Source organism: Phocoena sinus, chromosome 12, assembly GCF_008692025.1.
Source record: "Phocoena sinus isolate mPhoSin1 chromosome 12, mPhoSin1.pri, whole genome shotgun sequence".
Classification (NCBI taxonomy): Eukaryota; Metazoa; Chordata; class Mammalia; order Artiodactyla; family Phocoenidae; genus Phocoena; species Phocoena sinus.
This window is the reverse complement of record NC_045774.1, coordinates 72562143-72586435: the sequence shown is the minus strand read 5'-3', so window position 1 is coordinate 72586435 and position 24293 is coordinate 72562143. Positions and strand designations below refer to the sequence as shown.

The 24293-nt window shown below is 41.3% G+C and overlaps 1 protein-coding gene across 1 annotated transcript; it reads left to right on the top strand.

Moving 5' to 3' along the window:
• The first annotated feature begins 1750 nt into the window (after positions 1-1750).
• On the top strand, positions 1751-15685 carry PRSS35 (serine protease 35). Its single transcript, XM_032650581.1, has 2 exons — positions 1751-1939; positions 14086-15685. Exon 2 carries the CDS (start codon positions 14105-14107, stop codon positions 15341-15343), a length of 1239 nt encoding a protein of 412 aa, XP_032506472.1. The 5' UTR covers positions 1751-1939; positions 14086-14104; the 3' UTR covers positions 15344-15685.
• The last annotated feature ends 8608 nt before the right edge of the window (positions 15686-24293 follow it).

Sequence of the window (24293 nt, the reverse complement as noted above, 5' to 3'; positions counted from 1 at the left end):
AGTTAACAATATTGTATTGTGAGAGTTACTCTGAACGTAAAGCTTTAATGTTCTCACCATAAAAACAATTAAAAAATGGTAATTACGTGAAGTAAAGGATGTATTAACTAACCTTGTGTGGTAAACATTTTGCTATACGTGTAACAAATCATCACATTGTACGTCTTAAATTTACACAATATTACATGTCAATGACATCTCGATAAAACTGGGGGAAAAAAGATGGCTTGGGGCAAAAGGCTCAGGAAGGGGGCCCTGAAAATGTGAGAGCCTTGAAGTTGGCTTTATGTGATGTCAACAGGGGTGCTGACGGAATTAGAGGAATCAGACCTGCGTCCACACTAAATCCTCCTGGATTTATGCAGTGCTAGAATCCCCCAAAATGTTTGAGAAGTCCAAACTGTAGAACTCCTCCAGTGTAACCTTCTCAATTTACTGATGAAGAGGCTGAGGCCCAGGGCATATCTATTTAGTGTCAGACGGGACTTCCCATTCTGAGTTCTGGGCTTCCTCTCTCAATTCCCCACACTCCATTTCACCAGTAAACTTTTTAAGTTCGGCACATAATCAGCAGCCGTTATATGCCAGCCCTTGTGGTAGAGGGTGGTGATTCAAAGATGCATTTGAAGATTATGATCTAACTGGTGAGACAGAGGGCTTCAGAACTAATTGTTTTATACCAGATAAAATTTATTAATAGATTTTAATTATATGGGTAAGCGCCTAAATGAAAATGCTAAGTGGAAAAACAGGAAACAATTGTATATATGTTCTAATCTCATTGCTTAAAAAAATAAATAAAAACTTGAGAAATGCAATAAACCACTACTGAGCCAAGTCTTATGGGACATGCTAAGACCTTGTGTTATAAATACTTGTGCACTTATTTGACCTTCCTTCCTTGAGGGCCAGCACCAAGTTTTTCAACTCATTTTTCTATCGGTGCCATCTTGCTTCAGACCTGCCACCCAGTAGATCAGTAGATGTTGAATAAATGAAGTCCCCTTCGTTACGCAGCTCCCACCCCAAAGGAGCACCTCTCCTAAAGAGGAGAATGAAGAGAGTAAGAAAGGATGTGCTTAGAATTTTGGTGGGTCTGAGGTGGGCAAACATCTTAAAGGAGGCTCGTCCAAAGTAGAGAAAGCCTACTAGCCTCAGGACAGACAGAAACTGACGCGCTCCCCCTGGAGGCCGCATGGGATGCTTACAGGGTGACCCAGATCCCAGCCCAAGGCAGGTCGCAGGTCCTCAGTTTGGATGTGGGCGCCTGCAGGAGCCTGAGACGCAGGATTTGCCTTGTGGAGAGCGCGTCCCGGGCGGAGACAGGCTTGCGATGGGGTTGGGGAAACGCCCCTGGTTCTTGTAGGCGCTGGGGTCTAAGAGCCGGGGGATTGGGACTCAAAGAAGCAGTCCCGAACACCCCTCCCCAATCCATCCAAGCACACACTTGGGAGTATCTTCTTAACCTTATTTAAGGGATGCACGCTAGCACAGGGACAGACATCTCTTGTGAACCCACTCATGAATTTTTCCTAATGCTGGGGGCAGAGGCGCTGGGGTGAGAGGCTGCCCGGTCCGCCCCGCACCTCCTTGTAAACCCTCCCCAGATCCCCCCTCCTCCTCCCCGCCTGACCCCCTCCTCCTCTCCCTTCTCCTCCGACACCCCCTCCCTCCCGCGGCCGCCCCGGTCCCCGCCCCCTTTCCCCTCCCACCTCCACGACGCTGCGCTCAGCTCGCCTCCAGCCTCCCCGCAGTCTCAGCCGCGAGCTCCCGGCGACGCAGGCGGGCGGTGGCCGGGCGCCCAGGCTCTGACTCCGGCTTGTCCCGAGGCTCGAGGCAGCTGCACCCCTGCCCTCCTGCCTCGCCAGCGTCGGTGACTGCCTCGGGGGCACTTTGATTCGAGCAGGGCAGCGCCCCCGGGACCGAGTAACCTTCGCAGGTAAAGATGGAGACCCCCCCCCCCCCCGCCCCCGGACAGGGCGAGACCCTAGAACCTGTAAGTTTCCCCCGAGAAAGGCAGGACCCACCCGGGGAGAGCTTCTTTGAAGGGCTCTAAAGATAGGGATCAAACTTAGCAGTTTTAAGTCATCAAAGAAGCTACTCTTCCAAATAGGCAATTCTTTGTGTCGGCCTCTGCACCGTTTAATATCAACAGTAAAATTGTTTGCATTGGAATATAAATGGAATTCTTTCTACTTAAGCACTACCAGAGGGGACCCTCTTTATTTTTATGATTATTAACAGATGCCATTAAAAAAAGGTGTAAAACGCGTTCCTGGAAAGCCTCGTCTCCTTGAAAGCCTCTTTGGCAGAGTTACTATGAAAGCTAGGAATCTCTCGCTGTCTCATCAACCTGGCTGCACAGGTCAGCAAAAGGAGCAGCGCAAAACAGTTTTTAAGCGAGAAGATGAAATGAAATTGAAAAGTCTTGGACTTGCTTTAAAATACTCTAGGGGAAAAAAAAGGTGGGGGAAGACAACTGAGTGAGACAAGATTGTCAAAATATTGGTAATTGTTGCCGCGGGATGACGGGCATGTGGGGTTGTGATTTTCTACTTTCTAGCTTTCTCTCTACTTTGGAAATTTTCTATCATAAAAGTTTTTGTTTTTGTTTTTGTTTTGCGGTACGCGGGCCTCTCTCCCGTTGCGGAGCACAGGCTCCGGACGCGCAGGCTCAGCGTCCATGGCTCACGGGCCCAGCCCCTCCGCGGCATGTGGGATCCTCCCGGACCGGGTCACGAACCCGTGTCCCCTGCATCGGGAGGCGGACTCTCAACCACTGCACCGCCAGGGAAGCCCTATCATAAAAGTTTTTGAAAAGTTGTAGAAACACTTCCTGCCTGATTCCTCTGACCTTTTTACACTGTCATTGATTCGAAAGGAGCTGCATATCCTGTCTAGGTGTTTTTTCTCCCTTCTATTAACTCTTCTCACTTCTGAAATTCTCATTTTATCCCAAGTGCATTTGTCTCCACAGAGAGTTATAAAAGTCATATGTTGCTGCTTGGAGAATTATGCTTAGGATCTGGCATATAATTTAGAAGAGAGAAGGTTAAAATTCCAGCCAAATAAGACATCTAGGCTTGAAAGTAGTGTGTGAGCATCGTATGGAATTTTATGTTTATTAGGACATAACTAGAAGAGCTCCTTTAACGTGAGAAGAGGTCGGATGTGGATACTCTTCCTGTTTCTCCTCCAGACAGCTTGGAAACCTGCACACTTTTAAGAATCTTTTCCGTGTTTTCAAACGTGAGATTGTTTAGCCTCGTGCTTGGCACATAGAATGTGCATATTATGTTAAAGTAATCAATTGCTAATGTGAGTTAATTTCCCCTGCTGAGTTCATTACTTACCTTTCTCTGCCCAATGCTCAACTATCCAAGGCAAGCACATTGCATTTTAACAGCGGGATCAGACTCAGAATTTTGGAGGCTGAAGCTACTTCGCCTGGGTTAACTTTGCACATGAGAAATCTGAGATGAGAGATTGGAAACAGCAAAGTTAAGTATGAATGTTATTATTTTATGACTTTGCTTAACTAATATTCTTTCAAAAGCTTCACAAGCTTTAACAGATGTTTGCTTAGCTAGAAACACAGTCATCATAAGATGCTTTAAAGCCTGAAGAGTAGCAAACCTAATACAGTTCCAGATATTCTTCACTTTCAAAGGCCAACTTGCAAGATAAAACATAAGTCAGGAGCCATACGCTGTGCATTTCCTATGTCAGTGGATGAGAGAGCCAGCAGAGGGTTCCCTTGGGGCTCCCTCAGTGCCATTCACCCCAAATTTGATTTACACACAGCATATCCATTGCCCAGATTGAAATATACAGGTCCTGGAAAAATAGCTTAAAAAACAAAGGGAAGTTTTATTTTTTTATTATGATGAGAAACAGAAGTTGTGGGTTACTGTAAAGTAATCAACTGTGTAACTTTACCATCTTCCTTTCCCTCCACTACTGCGAAACTTTTCCAGCAGACATTACTCTGTCTCATTCCTGAAACTAAACTTGAAGATAGTGCTATGGTATGATATTTTGAATAGCAATTGGCACATTGTCAATGAACTTCCTTGCCATTTATTTTCAGCACAGAATCAGTGGAGAGCTTACCCTTTGGAAGTGAATTATTAAGTAGTTGATAGACATGGGAAATATTTGACAGGCTGAAGATTTTTCTTCCTGTTGAAATGAACTGCAGCACATTTGGGGGACTGTTTAGCAGCGCCCGAGGTCATAGTGGAAGTGTGCTGGCACCACAATGGTTTTGCGAAACCACCTGCCAGACGTCTGGCTGTAGACAGCATTATCAGCCCTCAGCTCATCCGGTTGGGCTCTGTGGCCTGGAGGTGGGTTTTCTAAATGTGATCAGTTCTATGTGATAACCATCTAGTATACTGTTAGCCAGTTAGACTTCTATCCCTCCCCTGAATCCTACATGCTTTTAAAATAAATTCGATTTTGTACCTCAAGGAACGTAAACCATCTTAAGTGTGGGACCTTAGATTGGGCATCACCAGGCTAGCTTCGCCATCTAGTGGTAGAAATAGGGATAGCAGGCAAGTTCCTACCCGCCTCCCCCCACCCCTCCCCTCACCGGGGGCTAGGGATCGAAGCGGCTTGAGGCTCAGCGATGAGTAAGTTAACTTGTGTTTTTTTCATTTGTGATTTAATCTAGGACTTTAGAGCTAAAAGAGATCTTAGAAATGTTCTAGTCCAACTCGATGGCTAAGGAGGACTTATCACAGAGTTTCATAAGCAGGGAAAGAGGCTTATGAAGTGATGCACAGCACTGCACTGAATTTGTCGAATAAACGAATGTATCTATCCTGTTCCAGTTCTTGATTCTCCCTAGCAATACTGCTGCATGCTACAGGAATGTTTTATCACGATCTTCTGATTTTAGCTCTAAAGTTGTGTGTCTGTATAATTTTCCTGAAAACGAACATTTTCATTTATGTAAGTCTCTGAACCAAACGTTCTTTCCCCCCTTATATCACTCCCCACTACTTCTTTCTTTCCAAACAACCAGGGCAGGCCGTTTTAAGAACTAGGTTTTTACCCTTCTAAGTATATTGCTATTGCTGCTGTAACAAATTACCAAAACCTTCGTGACTTAACCCAGTATCCTATAATTCTGGAGGCCAGAAGTCCAGAGAGGGTCAGCAGGGTTGCCTTCTCCCCTGCAAGTTCCAGCAGAGAATGTCTCCTTACCTTTTCAGGGTCTAGAGGCCACCCGCATTTTGTAGCTTGTGGTCCTGCCTGACGCTGACCTCTGCCTCCATCTTCACAGATCCTTCTCGTTCTTGACCCTCCCGCCTCCTTCTCAGAAGGACCCCTGTGATTACATTGGGCTCACCTGGGTAACCCGAGCTAATCTCCTCATCACACAATCCTTAACTAAATCACGTTTGCAAAGTCTCTTTTACCAAGTCAGGAACATAGTCACATATGACACATTAGGATGTGTTACAGGCATAACTTGGAAATACTATGGCTTCATTTCCAGACCACTGCAATAAAGTGACTATTGCAGCAAAGCGTCACGTGATTTTGGGGGGGTTCCCAGTGCATATAAAAGTTACTGTAGTCTGCTAACTGTGCAATAGCATTATGTCTAAAAAACAACGTATACAACAATTGAACACACACTTCGTTGCTAAAACATGCTAACCATCATCTGAGCTTCTGCAAGTGATAACCGTTTTGCTGGTGGAGGGTCTTGCCTTGAGGTTGATGGCTGCTGACTGAGCAGGGCAGTGGCTGCTGAAGAGTGGGGCAGCCGTGGCAGTTTCTTGATATTAAGACACTACTGAAGTTTGCTGCATCGATGGACTCTTCCTTTATGAACGATTTCTCTGTAGCATGCAATGCTGTTTGATAGCATTTCCCCCACAGAACTTCTTTCCTGAGCTGCTTTATCAACTAAGTTTATGTTACACTCTAAATCCTTTGTTGTCATTTCAACAATCTTCACAGCATCTTCCCCAGGAGTAGACTGCATCTCAAGAAACTACGTTCTTTGCTCACCCATAAGAAGCAACTCCTCGTCTGTTATAGTGTTATCATGAAACTGCAGTAATTCAGTCACATCTTCAGGCTCCACCTCTATTTCTAGTTCTCACGCTGTTTCCATGACACCTGCAGTTACTTCCTCTACTGAAGTCCTGAACCCCTCAAAGTCATCCATGAGAATCAACTTCTTCCAAACTCACGTTAATGTTAATATTTTGACCTCTGTGACTCATGCATGTTCTTAATGGCATCTACGATAGTGTCTTCTTTCCAAAAATTTTCAACTAACTTTGCCCAGATCCATCAGAAGAATTACTATCTGTGGCAGCTGTAGCTTTACGAAATGTATTTCTTAAATAATAAGACTTGAAAGTCAAAATGACTCCTGATCCATGGACTGCAGAACAGATGTTGTGTCAGCAGGCATGAAAACAACATGAATCTCATGGCAGATCTCCCTCAGAGCTCTTGGGTGACCAGGTGCATTGTCAGTGAGCAGTAAGATGTTTTTTTCTGGGTTAAGAGTCCATTTTAATTAGATTCAGTTACTTAGAATCAGTTCATCTCAAAACATTTGTGTAGGGCTTCCCTGGTGGCGCAGTGGTTAAGAATCCGCCTACCAATGCAAGGGACATGGGTTCGAGCCCTGGTCCGGGAAGATCCCACGTGCTGCAGAGCAACTAAGCCCATGAGCCACAACTCCTGAAGCCTGTGCTCCTAGAGCCTGTGCTCCACAACAAGAGAGGCCACTGCAACGAGAAGCCTGTGCACTGCAACGAAGAGTAGCCCCTGCTTGCCGCAACTAGAGAAAGCCCACGTGCAGCAATGAAGACCCAAGGCAGCCAAAAATAAAATAAATAAATAAATTTATTAAAAAAAAAAAAATTTGTGTATTACCAAAGAAAATATAGGGACTTCCCTGGCGGTCCAGTGGTTAAGAATCCGCCTTCCAATGCAGGGGACGCAGGTTAGATCCTCGGTTGAGGAACTAAGATCCCACATGTGGCGGGTCAACTAAGCCCACGAGCCAAAAATAAATACATAAATAAAAATAAATAAAAAGAAAATATAAATTACAGTTCTCAAAATTCAAAATCAGTGAGCAGTCAGATTTTGAAAGGAATCTTTTTCTGAGCAGTAGGTCTCGACAGTGGACTTGAAATAGTCAGTAAACTATGTTGTAAAGAAATGTGCTGTCATCCAGGTTTTGTTGTTCCATCGCTAGAGCACAGGCAGAGTAGATTTAGCATAATTCTTAAGGGCTATAGAATTTTCAGGATGGTAAATGAGTATTAGCTTCGGCTTCAAGTCACCAGCTGCATTAGCACCTAACAAGAGGGTCAGCCTGTCTTTTGAAGCTCTGAAGCCAGGCACTGACTTCTTTCTAGTTGTGAAAGTCCAATAGCGTCTTCTTCCAATAGAAGGCTGTTTTATCTACATCGGAAATCTGTTGTTTAATGTAGCCACCGTCATGAATTCTCTTAGCTAGACCTTCTGGAGAACTTGCTGCAGCTTCTACATCAGCACTTGCTGTGTCACCTGGCACTTTTAAGTTATGAAGATGGCTTCTTTCCTTAAACCTCATGGACCAGCCTCTGCTGGCTTCAGATTTTTCTTCTGCAGCTTCCTCACTTCTCTCAGCCTTCAGAGAATTGAAGTGAGTTAGGGCCTTGCTCTGAATTAGGCTTTGGCCTAAAGAATATGTGGCTGGTTTGATCTTCTATCCAGACCATTAAAACCTTCTCCATTATCAGTAATAAGGCTCCTTTGCTTTCTTATCATTTGTGTGTTCACTGGAGTAGCTCTTTTACTTTCCTTCAAGAACTTCTTTGCATTCACAACTTGGCTGACTGGTGCAGAAGCCTAGCTTTCAGCCTATCTCGGCTCTCCACATGCCTTCTTCATTTCTAGCTGTTTTTTTTTTTTTTTTTTTTTTTTTTTTTTTTGCTGTACGCGGGCCTCTCACTGTTGTGGCCTCTCCCGTTGTGGAGCACAGGCTCCGGACGCTCAGGCTCTGCAGGCCATGGCTCACGGGCCCAGCCGCTCTGCGGCATGTGGGACCCTCCCGGACCAGCGCACGAACCCTGGTCCCCTGCATCAGCAGGCGGACTCCCAACCACTTCTCCTCTGCATCTGCTCCCAATTTGCGAAAGTGACTCAAAGTTCGACAAGTGTTCTCTAAAACCTGACCCGTTTAATGCTCACTTCCCACCTGTCTGCTCTCACTAGTAATGCTCCTCCTTTCCTGCCCTGGCCTTTTGCCTAAGCCAGCACTTCTCTCTGCAGATAAAGAGAGTATCTTGTCCGGACCGCAATGTCTACCTGTTGTGTGTCAGTCTTGACCGAGCAGGTGGAGGATGAAACTGGCGGAGGAGGGAGATAGCTGGAACATGTTTTCACATTTGTGCACATGTGTAAATGCAGGCAGTGATGCTGGGAGGGGTGAGTGGCTGGGATCTTGAATGGCTAAATAAAGGACAGGCAAGTTGTCAAAAGTGGTTATGCAGTCATTTCTGGGTCCTAATATACATTAAGGTAGAAGTTGGTGTTGGCCCTATGAGGTCATTGATCTGAGTGGTCCCTGACCCATATCAGCCCCTCAGAAAGTGTCTGACAGAGTAATGCAAAATTATGTTCCAAGGCAGCATACTATACACATGAACTTGGGCAACTACTTCACTGTCCATTACAAGGGACCAGGTGAAAAGAATGGCCCAGGTAAGTGTGACTCTATCACCTGGTGCAGATTCTGGATGGTAAATCAGCTCATGTTCATTTACAAGAAAAATAGTTCATTCAAAACGTTTAATATAGCAAGGTCATCTAATCTTTCTTTCGTCTGCCTGACATGGGTTAAAATATAAACTTTAAAGGGTAACAAACCAAAAAACAAAAGAGAAACTGAGCCTGAGAATGTAATTATGTCATGCCATGGTAAAATTCTATACACTCTAGAAGACTCACTCAAAAAGTTAGGTTTTTCTTTCACTGTAAATCGCTCCCTTAGAGTAATTATTCTGACACTGACTGTTTCTTTTTAGGCTGAGGGCCTGTTGCAGTTCCAGAATTCTTAGGGTAGATCCAGGCTAAAAATAAGACATGGGAAATGCAATTCAAGTGTTCTATGGCTGGGTAATGTTTAATCACACTGAAGTTTAATAGCAATGAGAAAAACATATTACAAAGCCACAGATATTCATAGAAATGAGTAATTAGGAAAACATTCATTTGAGAAGTCTCTAAAGTGAAGCTGTCCTTGAACAAAAAACAAAACAAAGAAAAACGGAGTTTGAGAGTGTGTCAGGAACTATCCTGAAATAAAAATATTTGAGTGTAAAACTGACTTTCTAGAAAACTAAAAGTGCTATAACTTTGCCTTATATGATGAATTGTTTTAAAGTGATATTAATTCACCCATTAAGGCAGAATAATAACTATAAAAGAGCTTATTATTGATTGTGTCTATGCTCTGGGCTCAGTGGTAATTCTCTGCATATATCAACTTATTTAATTCTCACAATTACATTATGAAGTTGAGATTACTCTTATCTTCACTTTGCAGATGAGGAAATGGAAACTTAATTGAACTTAATAAACTGCCCATATTCAGTTGCCTAGTAAGTGGTAAAGATGAGACTTAACCCAAGTCTTCTTACTCCTTGGTCTGCCCTTGTAACCACTGTGCTGGTAGAGATACCCAAATATTCTAAATACTATCAGCTTTTACATTTCTAAGAAAGTATAAGCAAGCAACCAAACAAAAGCAATAGTAAGTTATCTCTTGTAGTTACGGGTGGTCATTTCTGTTAATCGTACAGACCAGGTAGAAATGTGGACTGATGTCTGCTTCATCAGTAAGAATTCATCTATAAATCCTGGTATTCTTGCTTCCTCCCTAATTCTCTTCCCTTCCGTTCGTCTCCATGGTCCAACCCATAATTAACTATGTGTACATTGACTCGTGGTGAGAGCCATGACTGCAACCTCACTTTTATTAACCAAAATTGGAATCTGAAGCCCCAAATCCAAGCCATCTGGAAAGTGACAGGGAAGGTCACAATTATAATGGAAGACAGGAAAAAGGAGGAGAATGAGGGAAGACATGGCACATTAAAGCTTTCAAAATACTATAACTGCTCCACCAGCTGGGACCGTGTCTCTTTAGTTAGTGCTTTTTGGATGACAGGAGTCTATAGATGTATCCACTGAACCATGGCTTGCTCTATCAGCAAGAGCTATCATTTACGTTACATTGACGTTTTACCACAAGGCAAACTTAGATTTCCCAAAAGGAAGTGTCCTGAGACATTTGCTCAGTTTGAAATTATAGGCCGAATTAGACAGGCTTACTAAATCCATGTCCTTTATTACTGTGATTCTGAGGTCATATGACGAGGCTCTGCCCTTCCCGTGCCCAAGGATAAATGTGGGCATGGCTTTTATTCCTGTGCTCCATTGCAGCTGAGTCCCTCAAAGGGCACCAGATAGGGCTGGCCAACTAACACTCCTGCATCATCTGTAGCATCAGAGGCGTTACACACAAGCCTATTGAATTTGAATCTTTTCGGAAGTATTATTAAATCACTTATGTAAAAGTATGGGTTTTTTTTCTATTAAAGGAGGAACCATTCAATATTAACAGTTGCTAACATAGTAAAAGAGCAAAGTTTAGAATGAATTTATTTTGTACACAGAGATGAAGCAGAGGTCCTTTGAAACCTGGTTAAGCAATCATCCCTGGAAAGTCTACCTTCTGGGAGGGGCTTAAGCTGCTACACCAGGACCTTGGCTGCTGAAGTGGTTCTGAAACCGTACTGAGTATCAGAATTGCCTGGAGGGCTGTGTACAACATGCCTAGCTGGGAACCCACACCTCTCCTGGAGAGTTTTGAACAGTAGGTCTGGGTTGGGCCCTGAGAATTAGCATTTTTAACAAGTTCCTAGGGGATGCTGACACTGCTGGTTTGGGGACTACAACCTGGGAATCCCTTGATGTGACAGAGTTTATTTTGCCACTCACAAGCACAGAATCTTACTAACAAAATCTTACTAACAAACAAAATCTTATTCAAAATTCATTTTGAATCCAAAGGCAGGAGAAAAACCAATTTCCCTGCTCAAAGCAGTCAGGCAGAAGGAGTTCCCCATTACTCACAGGAGGGTCGGCCTTTTTGTTCTATGTAGGTCTTCAGCTGATTGGATGAGGCCCACCCACATTAGGGAGAGCAATCTGCTTTACTCTATCTACCAATTCGAATGTTAATATCATCCAGAGACACCCTCCCAGACACACCCAGAATAATATCTGACCAAATATCTGGGCACCCTGTGGCCCAGTCAAGTTGACACATAAAACTAACCATTACATGGGACTTTCTTAAAAGTCTGACTACAGAATTAATGCACAGGGCACATGTTTTATTTGGTAAAGAATAAAGGAACTTCTAAATTTAAGATTCATATTCTAGGTCAATTATTTGTATAGCAAAATACCATCTGGTCTGTTATAATTTAATATTTGCATTCTACCTATCTAAATCCTAACTAGCTAAAAATTTGCAAGACTAAATTAAACAACACTGGAAAAAAAAAAACCCAAATCCGAAAAACGAAACCTAACTGTGGAAGCAATACCACAACACCAAGATTTTGATGTTCTCTCTTTTGCCTAGGAATGCCTTTGACACACTTATTACTGCACAGATCATTATTACCAAGTGTTAAAATGTACAAGGTGATCCTGTGTATTTTTTAATGTGGGTAATTGGCTGATTCTCAGTCTTTGCTGTAATCATATATTAAGTACATAATGAACAGCTGTTATCACATAGAGCTAGATAAAAAAATCAATTTTTAAAACTTTTGTTTCCCACATCAAAAAACTCCCTTGGTTGAAATTTTGCTAAGAATCAAGTAGATAAAAAGATATGTATGCATCTTTTTTAAATCATGTATTATGGCCTGTTGATAAACTAAGAGGCAGCAAATAACTATGATTTTAGTTTTTTTTTTTTTTGGAAAGACATAACTTTTCATCTTGGGAACCACCCAGTTAAACATACAATTTCAAGGTCTCAGTAGAGTTACTGAGTTGTTAGCCTTTGTCATTCCAATCCAATTAAATAAAATGGATGAAATACTCATTATGAAAATTGCATAAAAGGCAACAAAAGAAAATACTAAGTGGTTCAACAAAATCATTACTGATATAATTACTGCTTTGCGTAAAGTCAAATTTGCCATGGTAATGATTAGAAAATATTGTGACATGAGTGTGGATTTTTTTCTCAAGTATATTGTTTACTGATTTTTTGGACAATATCCATCAGTCTACAGAAGAATGCCCTGTCTCCAAAATGAAGTACAAGCTATTCAGCAAACAATACTAATATTAACCAGAATCACCATTACTTAGCATTCAACTGGGAGCAAACAGAAAAAAATGGAAATTGCAAAACTTCTACGTAATTTTGCTGATGCAAGTCACGGTAAAGATTATTCTAAACTTGCTTAACACGTTCCAATGTATGATCATTCAAATTAATTGTCGTGTTTTGATGAATAGATCATGTTTAACAAAGAGGTTAATGTAGTATATGTTTTTGTTTTATCAAAAGGATGTTATTAGTTTGTTAATAAAATTCTGTACTTGTATATGGCAAAATGAACTCTGTTGTATCAAGAGATGCCCATGTTCGGCTCTGAATCAGACACAACTTCGGCTTTTCCTGCCAGCTCCCAGGATCTTATGGGTGTACCCTGCTTTGTGGGCCATTCCTGACATTCTTTATTAGCTTTCTTTTCTTTGATAAGCAAAGAAAGCTTATGAGAAAGCCTTGAGAGTGAAGGTACTGTAGGAATAATCTAACCTTGAACTGCCTCCGCTTTATACACAGTGCAAATCACGTGCTAAGCCTGGGTATTTTAACTATTAGTTAAAAACAACTTGGAACATAGCTTACAAATTTCCAAACTGCTGCTCCAAAGAGTACTACTCCCCCTCTCTCACCAAGCAACAACTGACGAAAGTCAGTTCTAGGAACAGATTTACATACCAGTGAACCTAGAGAAGCAGGAAATGAAGGCAAGAAGATGTAAACAATAGAAGAGGTATTATACAATTTAAACAGTTTTCAGATGAGAGACCCAGGATGAAAGGGACTATATTTCATCATGATCATGTTCCCCCAAGTAGCAAATTCATAACCATCGCCTTTGCTCCATAAATTCTTACAATTTTAACATAAAGTAAAATGCCACTATAAAGTATTTTTGCGTGGTGCTTTGCTTAGGTGGTAGTTCCAAGCACAACTTTGTTTTAAAAAAGTACAGGGTACATTTTGCTTATTTTCGGATAAAAGGGCCTGTGCTGTGTATTTTCTTTTTACGATTAGGGGTTCTGCTTGTGAAAATCAAAGCAGGTCAATAGCAGAGGAGCCCATTTATTTACTTCTAAAATCTCTACTGAATATTTTAGAATATTATCCTATGATTTTAATTGCACCATCAATCAGCTTGGTCTGCAAGCCGTGATTAAGGGAAATTCATTGTATTCCAGTGAGTGCTTTTTTTGAGCTCTGTGCTAGCCATTTACATTCTAGAGATGAGGAATTTATGATCCCTGCTTTTATTAAGAAGCTGAGTTCAGGGAAAGGGCCGGACATCTGCTGTTATCTTTATTTCTAAATCATTTGGAGATAAGGTTGTAGGACACCTTGGAAGGAAGATGGTGTGGCTTATGCAACAGAGGACCGCAGTTTGCCACCCCTTCTTATTCTCCCATGTGTTGGGTTGAAAGAGGGGAGAAAGAGGGGGAGATGGCAGATGGGAGTAGGATGCACGGGGATTAGGGCTGGTGGAGGGCAGTCTGAGTGAAAACAATTTACTGATTTTGGATGTCTGTATGAGCCTACTTAGTAGGGTGTTTATCTAATCTCAGTAAAATCTAAGTACAGTGAGAATATGGGCTCCTATTTGTGGTGAAGCTACGTTTAGGACCCAAGACCTAAATGAATGATAAGTAACATATTTTAAAAGAAACCATTATAAAGCCTCTCTTTCTACTTTAAAGGACAACATAGAAGAACAAAATGGAAACGCTATTTTGGTTGATACTTTCCACCCTTGGGTGGACTCTCATCGATGGATCTGAAATGGAACGGGATTTTATGTGGCACTTGAGAAAAATACCCCGGCTTGTCAGTGAAAGGACCTTCCATCTCACCAGCCCCACCTTTGAAGCAGATGCTAAGATGGTGTTAAATCAAACGTGTGGCATCGAATGCCAGAAAGAACTCCCGGCTCCCAAACTTTCTGACCTGGAAGACTCTCTCTCATATGAGACTGTCTTTGAGAACGGCACCCGAACCTTGACCAGAGTGAAAGTTCAAGGTTGGGTCCCTGAGCCACATCAAAATCTCACTGCCCAGGGAGCACCTGTGAGGAGAAAGAGACAGGTGTACGGCACTGACAGCAGGTTCAGCATCTTGGACAAGAGATTCTTAACCAATTTCCCTTTCAATACGGCCGTGAAGCTCTCCACGGGCTGCAGTGGTATCCTCATCTCCCCCAACCACGTCCTAACAGCTGCCCATTGTGTCCACGACGGAAACGACTACATCAAAGGTAGCAAAAAGCTAAGGGTAGGGTTGTTGAAGATGAGAAATAAAGGTAGTGGCAAGAAGCACAGAGGTTCTAGGAGGAACAGGAGGGAAGCAAGGGGTGGTGCTGGAAGAGAGGGTAGCAGAGAGAAGCTGAAGGAGAGCGCCAAGGCTGGGAGAAGGAGAAAGGAATCTGCTCGGGGTCAGAGAGCCGCTGACGGGATGCCCTCCTTCCAGTGGACCCGGGTCAAGAACATCCACATCCCCAAAGGCTGGGCTAGAGGAGGGAGGGGAGATGCAGCCTTGGATTATGACTACGCCCTTCTGGAGCTGAAGCGTGCTCACAAAAAGAAATACATGGAGCTGGGCATCAGTCCCACTGTCAAGAAGCTGCCCGGCGGAATGATCCACTTCTCAGGATTTGATCACGACAGGGCGGATCAGTTAGTCTACCGGTTTTGCAGCGTGTCCGAGGAATCCAATGATCTTCTCTATCAATACTGCGATGCCGAGTCGGGCTCCATTGGCTCTGGGGTCTATCTGCGTCTGAAAGATCCGGACAAAAAGAGATGGAAACGCAAAATCATTGCGGTCTATTCCGGCCACCAGTGGGTGGACATAAACGGGGTTCAGAAGGACTACAACGTGGCCGTGCGCATCACGCCCCTCAAGTACGCCCAGATCTGCCTCTGGATGCACGGGGATGATGCCAGTTGCACCTACGGCTAACGGATCCCTGAAACGAGGCTGTGGATGACCTACATCGCAGAGAAAACTGGTTCTGATTACTCTAGTAAAGGTCACTTCATAGGTTTTGCTTGGACTTGAACCCTATCCATAGTATTTCAACATGTTTATTTTTTCAAAATTAGGAGCTTTTCATACATTTTTAAAAGGTGTTGGTACGCATCCTACAATTAGATGGACACTTCAATGCCAAGTATATATTCTTCTTTACATGGTGATAAGTTTCATTGGTGGGAAAAGTTTTGTTTCTTTCTGCCTTGTTAAAGATTAGACACTCTTTAAAATTTCAAGCTGGTATCATAAATAATATGATTTCTCAATGGACTAACTCTCAGGGTCCTACTCTAAGAAGAGGCCAATAGGGTGCTGGTTGCGTATTCAATGTGAAACTGCATATACGGAGGTGGACGACTAGAATCAAGTTTGAGACAGTTACAACACAGTTTGTACTACTCTGAGGTAGACCCATTCAGCTCATGCCCTCCATGTTTATATTGTGTTTTCCACTGGGTCTGAGAAACTTTAGGTTTTTTTGTTTTGCAGTACGCAGGCCTCTCACTGTTGTGGCCTCTCCCGTTGCGGAGCACAGGCTCCGGACATGCAGGCTCAGCGGCCATGGCTCACGGGCCCAGCCGCTCCGCGGCACGTGGGATCCTCCCGGGCCGGGGCACGAACCCATGTCCCCTGCCTCGGCAGGCAGACCCCCAACCACTGTGCCACCAGGGAAGCCCTCTTTTTTTTTTTTTTAAGAATTACAATGAACAGCAATCTTTATAAACAAAACTATTAACAGTTTTACTGCTTTAAAAAAATACCAACTGAAGTGTTATTATTTAAGGGAGAACTACTTTGTTCTATGAAATAAATCTAATTTAAAAACAGGGAAACTGAGACATTTTAAGATCTCAAGTTTTTATTTAACTAGTATTCAGAATATGGACTTTTCAAGTATGCGTAGGAAGACAGTTCCAAAGTTAATAAATGATCAGGTGTTGAAAGCCACATCATTTTATACAGCTACACGGTCTCCTACGAATGAGGTGTTACAGTTTGAGACAAGGAATTCTATCGTCTTTTTTAAGAGAAAGCCTTTCTTCCCCTTGACAAAGTTCGCTTTTCTTAATAGGGCCACAGACATTATTTTGGTGAATTCTCTGATTAGCGATTTTGGATATGTCCCTTTAACAAAGTGAGTATAATTTATGAATATAGTTTTTAAAAGAAAGTTCTGATCGTTTTCATTAGGGACCAAGGCGGTGCACACACTGGGGCCATCATGGCAGCCTCAGCAGACAGAGCCCAGTGGCTGCCCTGGGGCAAAACACAGTAGACACTCAATACATATTTCTTGAATGATCAGATATTTGCTGAATGGCTGTACAAGCGGTTTAGTTCAGGCCATTATGTTTAAAGGGTTTTAGTGATTTGTAATTGAGTGCACTACAAAATTCAGGAGTTGCAGACCTTATTTCTGGGCTGCTCTTCCTGGTAGTGTCTAGGGTACACGCTCTTCTCTTGGGACACACCCAAGTCATTGATTCTGCCTGAGTTCCAATTTATTTTACTTGTTATTATTTTCTGTAATAAGGGGAAGTTATACCCTTGACTAGTATGCAAAGGAATACATTAGATTATGATGTTAAAAAGTGATTTTGTAAATGGTGTTGAAAATAGCTGAAATTTAGCACAAGTTATATTCTTTTATAATGTGAATCTGTTAAAAATCATTCAATAAAAATTTTTAAAATAAATCAACTATCACTCTTACTGTATTTGTATATATGTTTTACATACAAGGTTTTAGCAAGTATTAACTGTTTATTTAAAAAAATGATTCTACTTAATTCTAAGCACATTTTGCTGGGAAGTATTTTATCACTGGTGGTAGTGGAATAGGGCTATTGTCTCAAAAACTTTGATCAAGTCTTTTTTGGGGAAACATCTATATGATCACTGCGACTAAAAATGTTCCAAGGTGAATTCTGCACATTTGCACTCTTGCAAACACACACGCATTCTTCATCTTAGTTTCTTGGACAGTAAGTCCTGGGTTTGAGTCAGTTTGGAGGAATTTATGGTGCTTACTGTCAACAGTTTGGTTCTTAAGGTTAAGTTCTGAATATACATGATTTCCTTAAAATCACTGTATAATATACTTTTCTAAAATACAAAATTTTAGCTCATTTTATTCACAGAGGTTTGATTCTCTCATTTTCTTCTCTTTCCCAAGAGAATCATGGATCTCATATGACCTATTTAGGACCACCAAAATGTACTACATTATTCAGAAAGTTTTACTTCACATACTTCTTCTGTTATGCTTATCGGATTTGAAATAGAAAATTAATTTCAATCCTCTTAGCTGAACAAATATACCCACACACACATATGTTGTCTACTGTGTGTAAAGGATGATACTGACTTATTGCTTAGAAAGACTTATCAATGGGTGAATTTAAAGAACTATTTATAAAACAACTGAAACTTAGAATTATGTTTTTTTCTTTACCCAAATAATACATTTCATTTTATTTATGTTTTTTCTTGCTTAAATCAATAACTGTGTGGGCAGAAGAGACATTTTTCCTTTTTTGATATGTTTCTAGTTAAATCCCAGATATTCACTTTGAAAAAGATTTAAATATATGTATGACCAAGATCAGAGTTGTGCACAAATCATTACCTTTTTGTTTTTTCAGCTTCAAAACAATCTTTTTAATAAACTGATTTTTCTAGCTTTCTTCAATGGCCAAATCATAAAGTTCAGAGATATTTAGGATATTTGGTCTAATTGGTGGTGAAATCATGTTGTCATTATATGGGGTCAGTGTATAGGCAGATTCACAATTCTTTATCGACTTGCCATTCAACTAAGGGGAACAAAATCACCCTCAGGTGTTTTTTTTTTCTAAATAAAGTCTAGGAGGGCAATCCCCTGTCTACTTCTTTCTGTATTTAATAACTGGCAGTTTGATCCAGTTAGTGAAACTGTCTAGAGCATGGTGGCCATGCTAGCTTGCTTTACCCACAGTCCAGGTAATTCTTAATCAGCTTGGGATGCCGTAACAAAATACCATAGACTGGGTGGCTTAAACAACAGAAAATTATTTCTCACAGTTCTGGAGGCTGGGAAGTCCGGCAAGGTAGGTTTCATTCTGAGGCCTCTGATCTTGGCTTGTAGGTGGCTGCCATCTTGCTTGTGTGCACATGACCTCTTCTTTGTGTGCTCTCAGAGAGAGAGAGAGAGAGAGAGAGAGAGAGAGAACAAGCTCTTTGGTGTCTCTTCTTACAAGGGCACTAATCCCAGCATGAGGGCCCCACCCTCATGACCTCATCTAACCCTAATTACCTCCCTAAGGCCCCATCACCCAATACTATTGCATAGGGGGTAGGGCATTTTGGGGGGACCCAAACACTCAGTCCATAACAAGTGTCTATTCTAAACCCACAAGTTGCAACTTGGGCCAGGCCCAGGGAACTCATAAAATAAAGCAGTCAGCAGGGGAACGAGGCAATGGGGTATGAATGGAAGCCCAGGCCAACCAATCTCCTTCTCCACATTTTCATGATCATTATCTCAAGTGCTTATACCTGACACAGAGGAGGTGATAAATACATGCTTTAAAATAACACCCAGAATTCCTTGAGGCTTACTCTTTCAGGGCATTATCTACTCTGCACTGCATGATAAGGCTCCAAAATATTATACTAGAGGTATTATCTTAGCCACATATTGTATATAGCACATGTTCAAATAATGGGGACGTTTATTTGTAATGAGAATTTTAATATCAGAATATTGTAGCATGGCATAGGAATCAGACATTTGCCATGTTCCCTACTGGTTTGGGTATTTCTGATGAAAATGCTTTCAAACTGAGGAGTGCCAGGGTCCTGTAGTTATGCCTCATCCCCTGCTCTGCTGTGTAAATATTTTTTTTAAACATCTTTATTGGAGTATAATTGTTTTACAACGTTGTGTTAGTTTCTGTTGTACAACAAAGTGAGTCAGCTATACATATACATATATCCCCATATCCCCTCCCTCCCACCCTCCCTATCCCACCCCTCTAGGTCGTCATAAACCATAGAGCTGATCTCCCTGTGCTATGCAGCTGCTTCCCACTAGCCATCCATTTTACATTTGGTAATGTATATATGTCGATGCTACTCTCTAACTTCGTCCCAGCTTCCCCTTCCCCCACGCCATGTAAATATTTAATCAGATAATCTCTGCTTCAAAACTTGCCTCTGAAGTCTTTCGTTTCAGCAATATTTTAAAATTTCCAATAACATGTTAAAATTCATTCACTTTTCTCAAGCCCTGGGACAAGTAGTCTGCTTAGAATGTCTACTTTAATCCAGATTGCAGTCACTGTGACCATATGATCCATTATTGCCTTCCAGTGTGGTTTTACCAAACTGAGACAATATGATCACATTTTAATCTATATTTGTAAATGTTTTACTAGTAGTAAAACTGACATTTACGCTTTTGAAATCCTCTGTGTATGCATTCATATACTGAAATGTGTATAGTATATACTCTCACACGTGGCACAGATGAGAGCAAAATTCTGGAAACTGTTCACACAAGTGAATACAGATGAGTTTGGAAAGTTCCTTTAGCCTTTTGCTCAGCATAACGACTACTCATTTTTTTTTACTCATCTCTGTATTTTACATTCAACTTCATCAGTGATTTGTAATATACCATACGATTATCATCTTATTTACCCAGAATTTCCTTTGCTGGTAAGTACAAGTATCCAAAATATAGCAAAAATATTAAGCCCCAGATATTATCCTCTGATAACCGAAATGGATGACAATGAAATGACTTTTACTCTGGAAATAATCTTAACAAGTTTGGTTATCTCATTTCCTAAACTATACTTGAAAGCAGCTGTCAAGGCAAGTCTAGATCAGTCCCCAGAAGTGACAGCCTGAGAGAGAAGGTGCAGACAAACTACTAAACTAGTAAAACAACAACAACAAAAACCAGTTATTAAAAACTACAAAATTACAGTTGTTTAGAGCTGCTGAGTTTCGGAGCAGTAGCTATGCGACCCATACTAGCTTGTGAAAGCCTACCAATGTATGTTATGTTCACAATGCTGGCTGAATAATTGATATAAAATTTAGTTATGGTCAGTACGAGTTTTGTAAGGTGTTATAGAACATTTTTCATAAAAAAGCTTAACATACATTTTTAAAGCTTTGTTAAAAGAAGAGAAAAACATCAGTGGTCTACAGAATCGACTTGCTTCTGTACCAAATGAAATTCTAATCTCGAACGTCAAGAAAAAAATCTTTCCCAGATGTTTTATTATACCCCCAAATCCTTAACCATTAAAATATTGGTGATTTTGACTGTTAATGAGTGTATTGAAAGTTGAGAATTAGCCATACAGCTGCACCCAGTTTATGCAAACACATCACACAGGTACAGCAACTCTGGTGTATTGGAGAAAATTCAGGACGTGGAATACAATAGCTTTAATTGTCTAATCCTAGTAGACTGCCCTGAGTGAAGTAAATGGTCACCAAATACAATATGCTGATAATTGTAATTAGTATTATAAAATGATAGAAATTACCTCCTATAATTGAAAGAAAGATTGGAAGTTCCTAAGGGCAGAGATCACCAATCAATCATCCCTGAAGAACTAGTGTGAGGGTGAGTGTGTGCTGGTGCATGTTTTGGGAGGATTGGGGTGTTGCAACTCTTGTTCTCTGAAACGGTCAGCTTCCCCTTCCCACGACTATGTTACTCTTAAACCTCCAGCTTCCTGGGGTTTAGCCAACAACACAAGGTTTTTCTAAGAAGTGCCTATTAAGGAACTACTCTCTTCTCAGCTAGATAAGCCCTCCAGGGGCTTTCCGAGAGTAATCCTTAGATGACTGAGGCTTCTGGAAAATGAGAAGAAGTCCCTTTCTGTTCTAAGCATGTTCCGTTCTTCTCCTCTTAACTGACAGGAGTAAAAACTGCAATTCTCCGTTCCTTAGGATTTAAACTACAGCTACCGACCCAGATACCAGATCACAAAACAACATCGATCTCAGCATATAGGAGAAAAGAACAGACTAGTATACAGTACAGAGATCTGAGAGGACACATTCATTTTTTCCCTCAAAACTCCTTTAAGTTGATCAGTTGGAAAAAATTGCAGCTAACAATCTTAGAAGATGCACCTTTTAAACTTTTCAACAGTTTTTCTTTACAGTACCTACAAAAGTGCCGTTTAATTATGTTTTTCTTTTAAAAATCAGAGGGGGCTTGGTGCCAAGATTCTACTGCCAAACAAAACTACCACTTTATCAAGCAACTGCCGAAAGATAAAAGCGTGTTATTTCTAAGACAGAACCAAATTTAGTATTCTGCCACTGTACTTGGAGCATTTACTTTAAAAGGCTCTCTTTGTGGCCTGGGAAAATAAGCAACATCATTGTACCCACCCAATGGGCAGTGGTGCCACTTCCTGTAGATGGTACGTGGCTGATGTGGCTCCATGGACAGATGTCCTGGGCACTCATTGGTCCAGCATCTTTCCTGCACATAGCCGCCAAATGAAAGCTTGGTTTTTGGTGGAAGCTAATGTATCATAATGCCATAGGGACCACCTTTTTATGACTAGGAACTACATGTCTCAAGTTTTAGACTAGATGAGACAAAATACTCTCCGTGTCTTTCCTATTTTGAAGACTTCAGAAATTTTCTCTTTTGCTGGAATTATCTAGAACGTTCAAATAGAGCTACACCCTGTGAGTCCACCAGATTTATGACATTTCAGTGGTTTCCAAAGTTGGTTGCTCATCAGAATGACCTAGGGAATTATTTTAGAAAGATTGTTTCCAGGGCCCCACTGAGATCTACCTTGCAGCCCCTAAGAGTGAGGCCCAGAAATCTATATTTGATAAAGCTCTCCAAGGAATTATGATGTTCATAATTTAGCTTGATTTGGGAACCACCATGAAAACCTATCTTCCCTAAATTAATTCTTCCAGCTCCTACACTTTCCTTCTGTGCACAATTATGTTTGTCTTTTTCTCCCCAATAAAATGTTTTCTCAGTTTTACCTATCTTTATATTTTTTCCTGTAAACTATCTTAAGTACTTTGGTAAGGAAAGTGGTGGTAAAACCATCAGACACATAGATGGTATTCTTTTCAGTATTTTTATAAAGCGGAAACACATTTTAGCAATAACATTGTCAAATTCTGTTTTATGATGGTAAGAAACGAGTCAAATTTACAAAACTCCTGAACATAGGCAATCATTTTACAATCAGGGACAAAATCCAATTTTACTTGTTTCCTGGAAATGAGATCATTTTTTTTAAAATTCATGATCTGCTTTACACTATAGGTTAGATCAAATCACTGTAGTTCAATGAACATTTATTGAGTCCAATCTTAGGCACATAGGATACAGAGTTAAGTACTAGATTCTACCCTTCTTCAAAAAATTCATAATATAGTAAGGAAGTCAGACACATGTTTAAAAAATGGTGTGAAAAAGGTGAAGCAAGTACAAGGTGCTGAAGGAACACATTTGAGAAGCATCAGCTCTATCGGGGTGGGCAGATGTGATGAAAAGAAAGGCTTCCTAGAGGAGGTGATACCTCAGTTGGGTTTTGAAGGATGCGTTCAAGTTTGCCAGCCTATCGGGGGGGAGCTTGGGGGAGTGGAGGCCACCCACAGGAGATGAAACAGCCTGTGCAAAGGTATGGAAGTGTGACACTGTCCTGTGTGCTTAGGACGCAGTGTTGGGGGTTGCTGCCATGAGAGGTTAGCTCCTGCTAGTGGCGAGGAATGGCAAGAAATGAGGCTCCAAACTAGACTTCTAGCCTTGAATAGACGTTTGACTTGAATGTCATGCTAGAGAGCTTGGACTTCAACCTTTACATGCAGGTTTTGAGGTCAGGGAAAAGTCATGTCATCAGATGAGAATTTTGACAGGGAAACCTGGCCAACCATGTAGGCTGAATTGGGGTGAGTTTGGGTGGGGATTAGACTAGAGGCAAAGAGCCCAGTAAACAGCTACTGTCCTAAGAAAGTGGCCGCAGAAATGGCACGAGAGGGCAACTTGTAAGACATTCCGAGAGCAGAATGTTCAGTGTACTTAGTGGCTCACTGAATACAGGGGAGAACTGAGGGTGTAATGTCACACCAACTTTCTGGTTTGGGAGACTAGGTAGACAGTGAGACCACCAACCTAGACAGAAAATCCAGGCTTGAGGTAAACAGATAACGAGTTCACTCTTAGACATGTTTGTTAAACATTTTTGTAGAATATTTATCAATAAGTTTGATAACACCTAGACATAAAGAAAGCAACAAGTTATAAACATTATGTGGTTTTACAGTGAACTAACCCATTAACACATCACCAACTAGCCAGTTATGTAACTATATTTTGTTCTGGACCCAATCAAATAGGAACACCTTTGTCTCTGTTCTAAACTAAATGTTCCTTTTAGTGTAGCTTTGAAGCCATTTTTTTTTTCCCTGCGAGAAGAGATAGATGTTTAAAAAATCTGGCCCCAAATACACAACTAAAATATTACGCACATGGTCACAACTTCATGTCCTGTTTTCAATAGAGTACCAAAAGCCATGTGATCCTAAATAGCAGGTGATTTAAAAAGTAACTCCAAATTTCCTTGGCACAGATTTGTAAGTCACTTCAGGCTGTAAGTTTTGACCTTCTGTTTAGGTTTTACAAAGACAATTATTAATTACAAAATTAGTTGACTTACCCCAAAGATGTTCCCTACTCTGAAGGAGAGAGATGAACCACGGGCTGTTTGGGTATCTGGAGATGAATTTAGCATTAAAGAGTGGGTTAACAGCAGAGAACACGATCACTAAAAGAAGACTGTCTCCCCCTCCCCTTGTTGGAAGGGGGCCCTTCTAGGTCCTACTCACC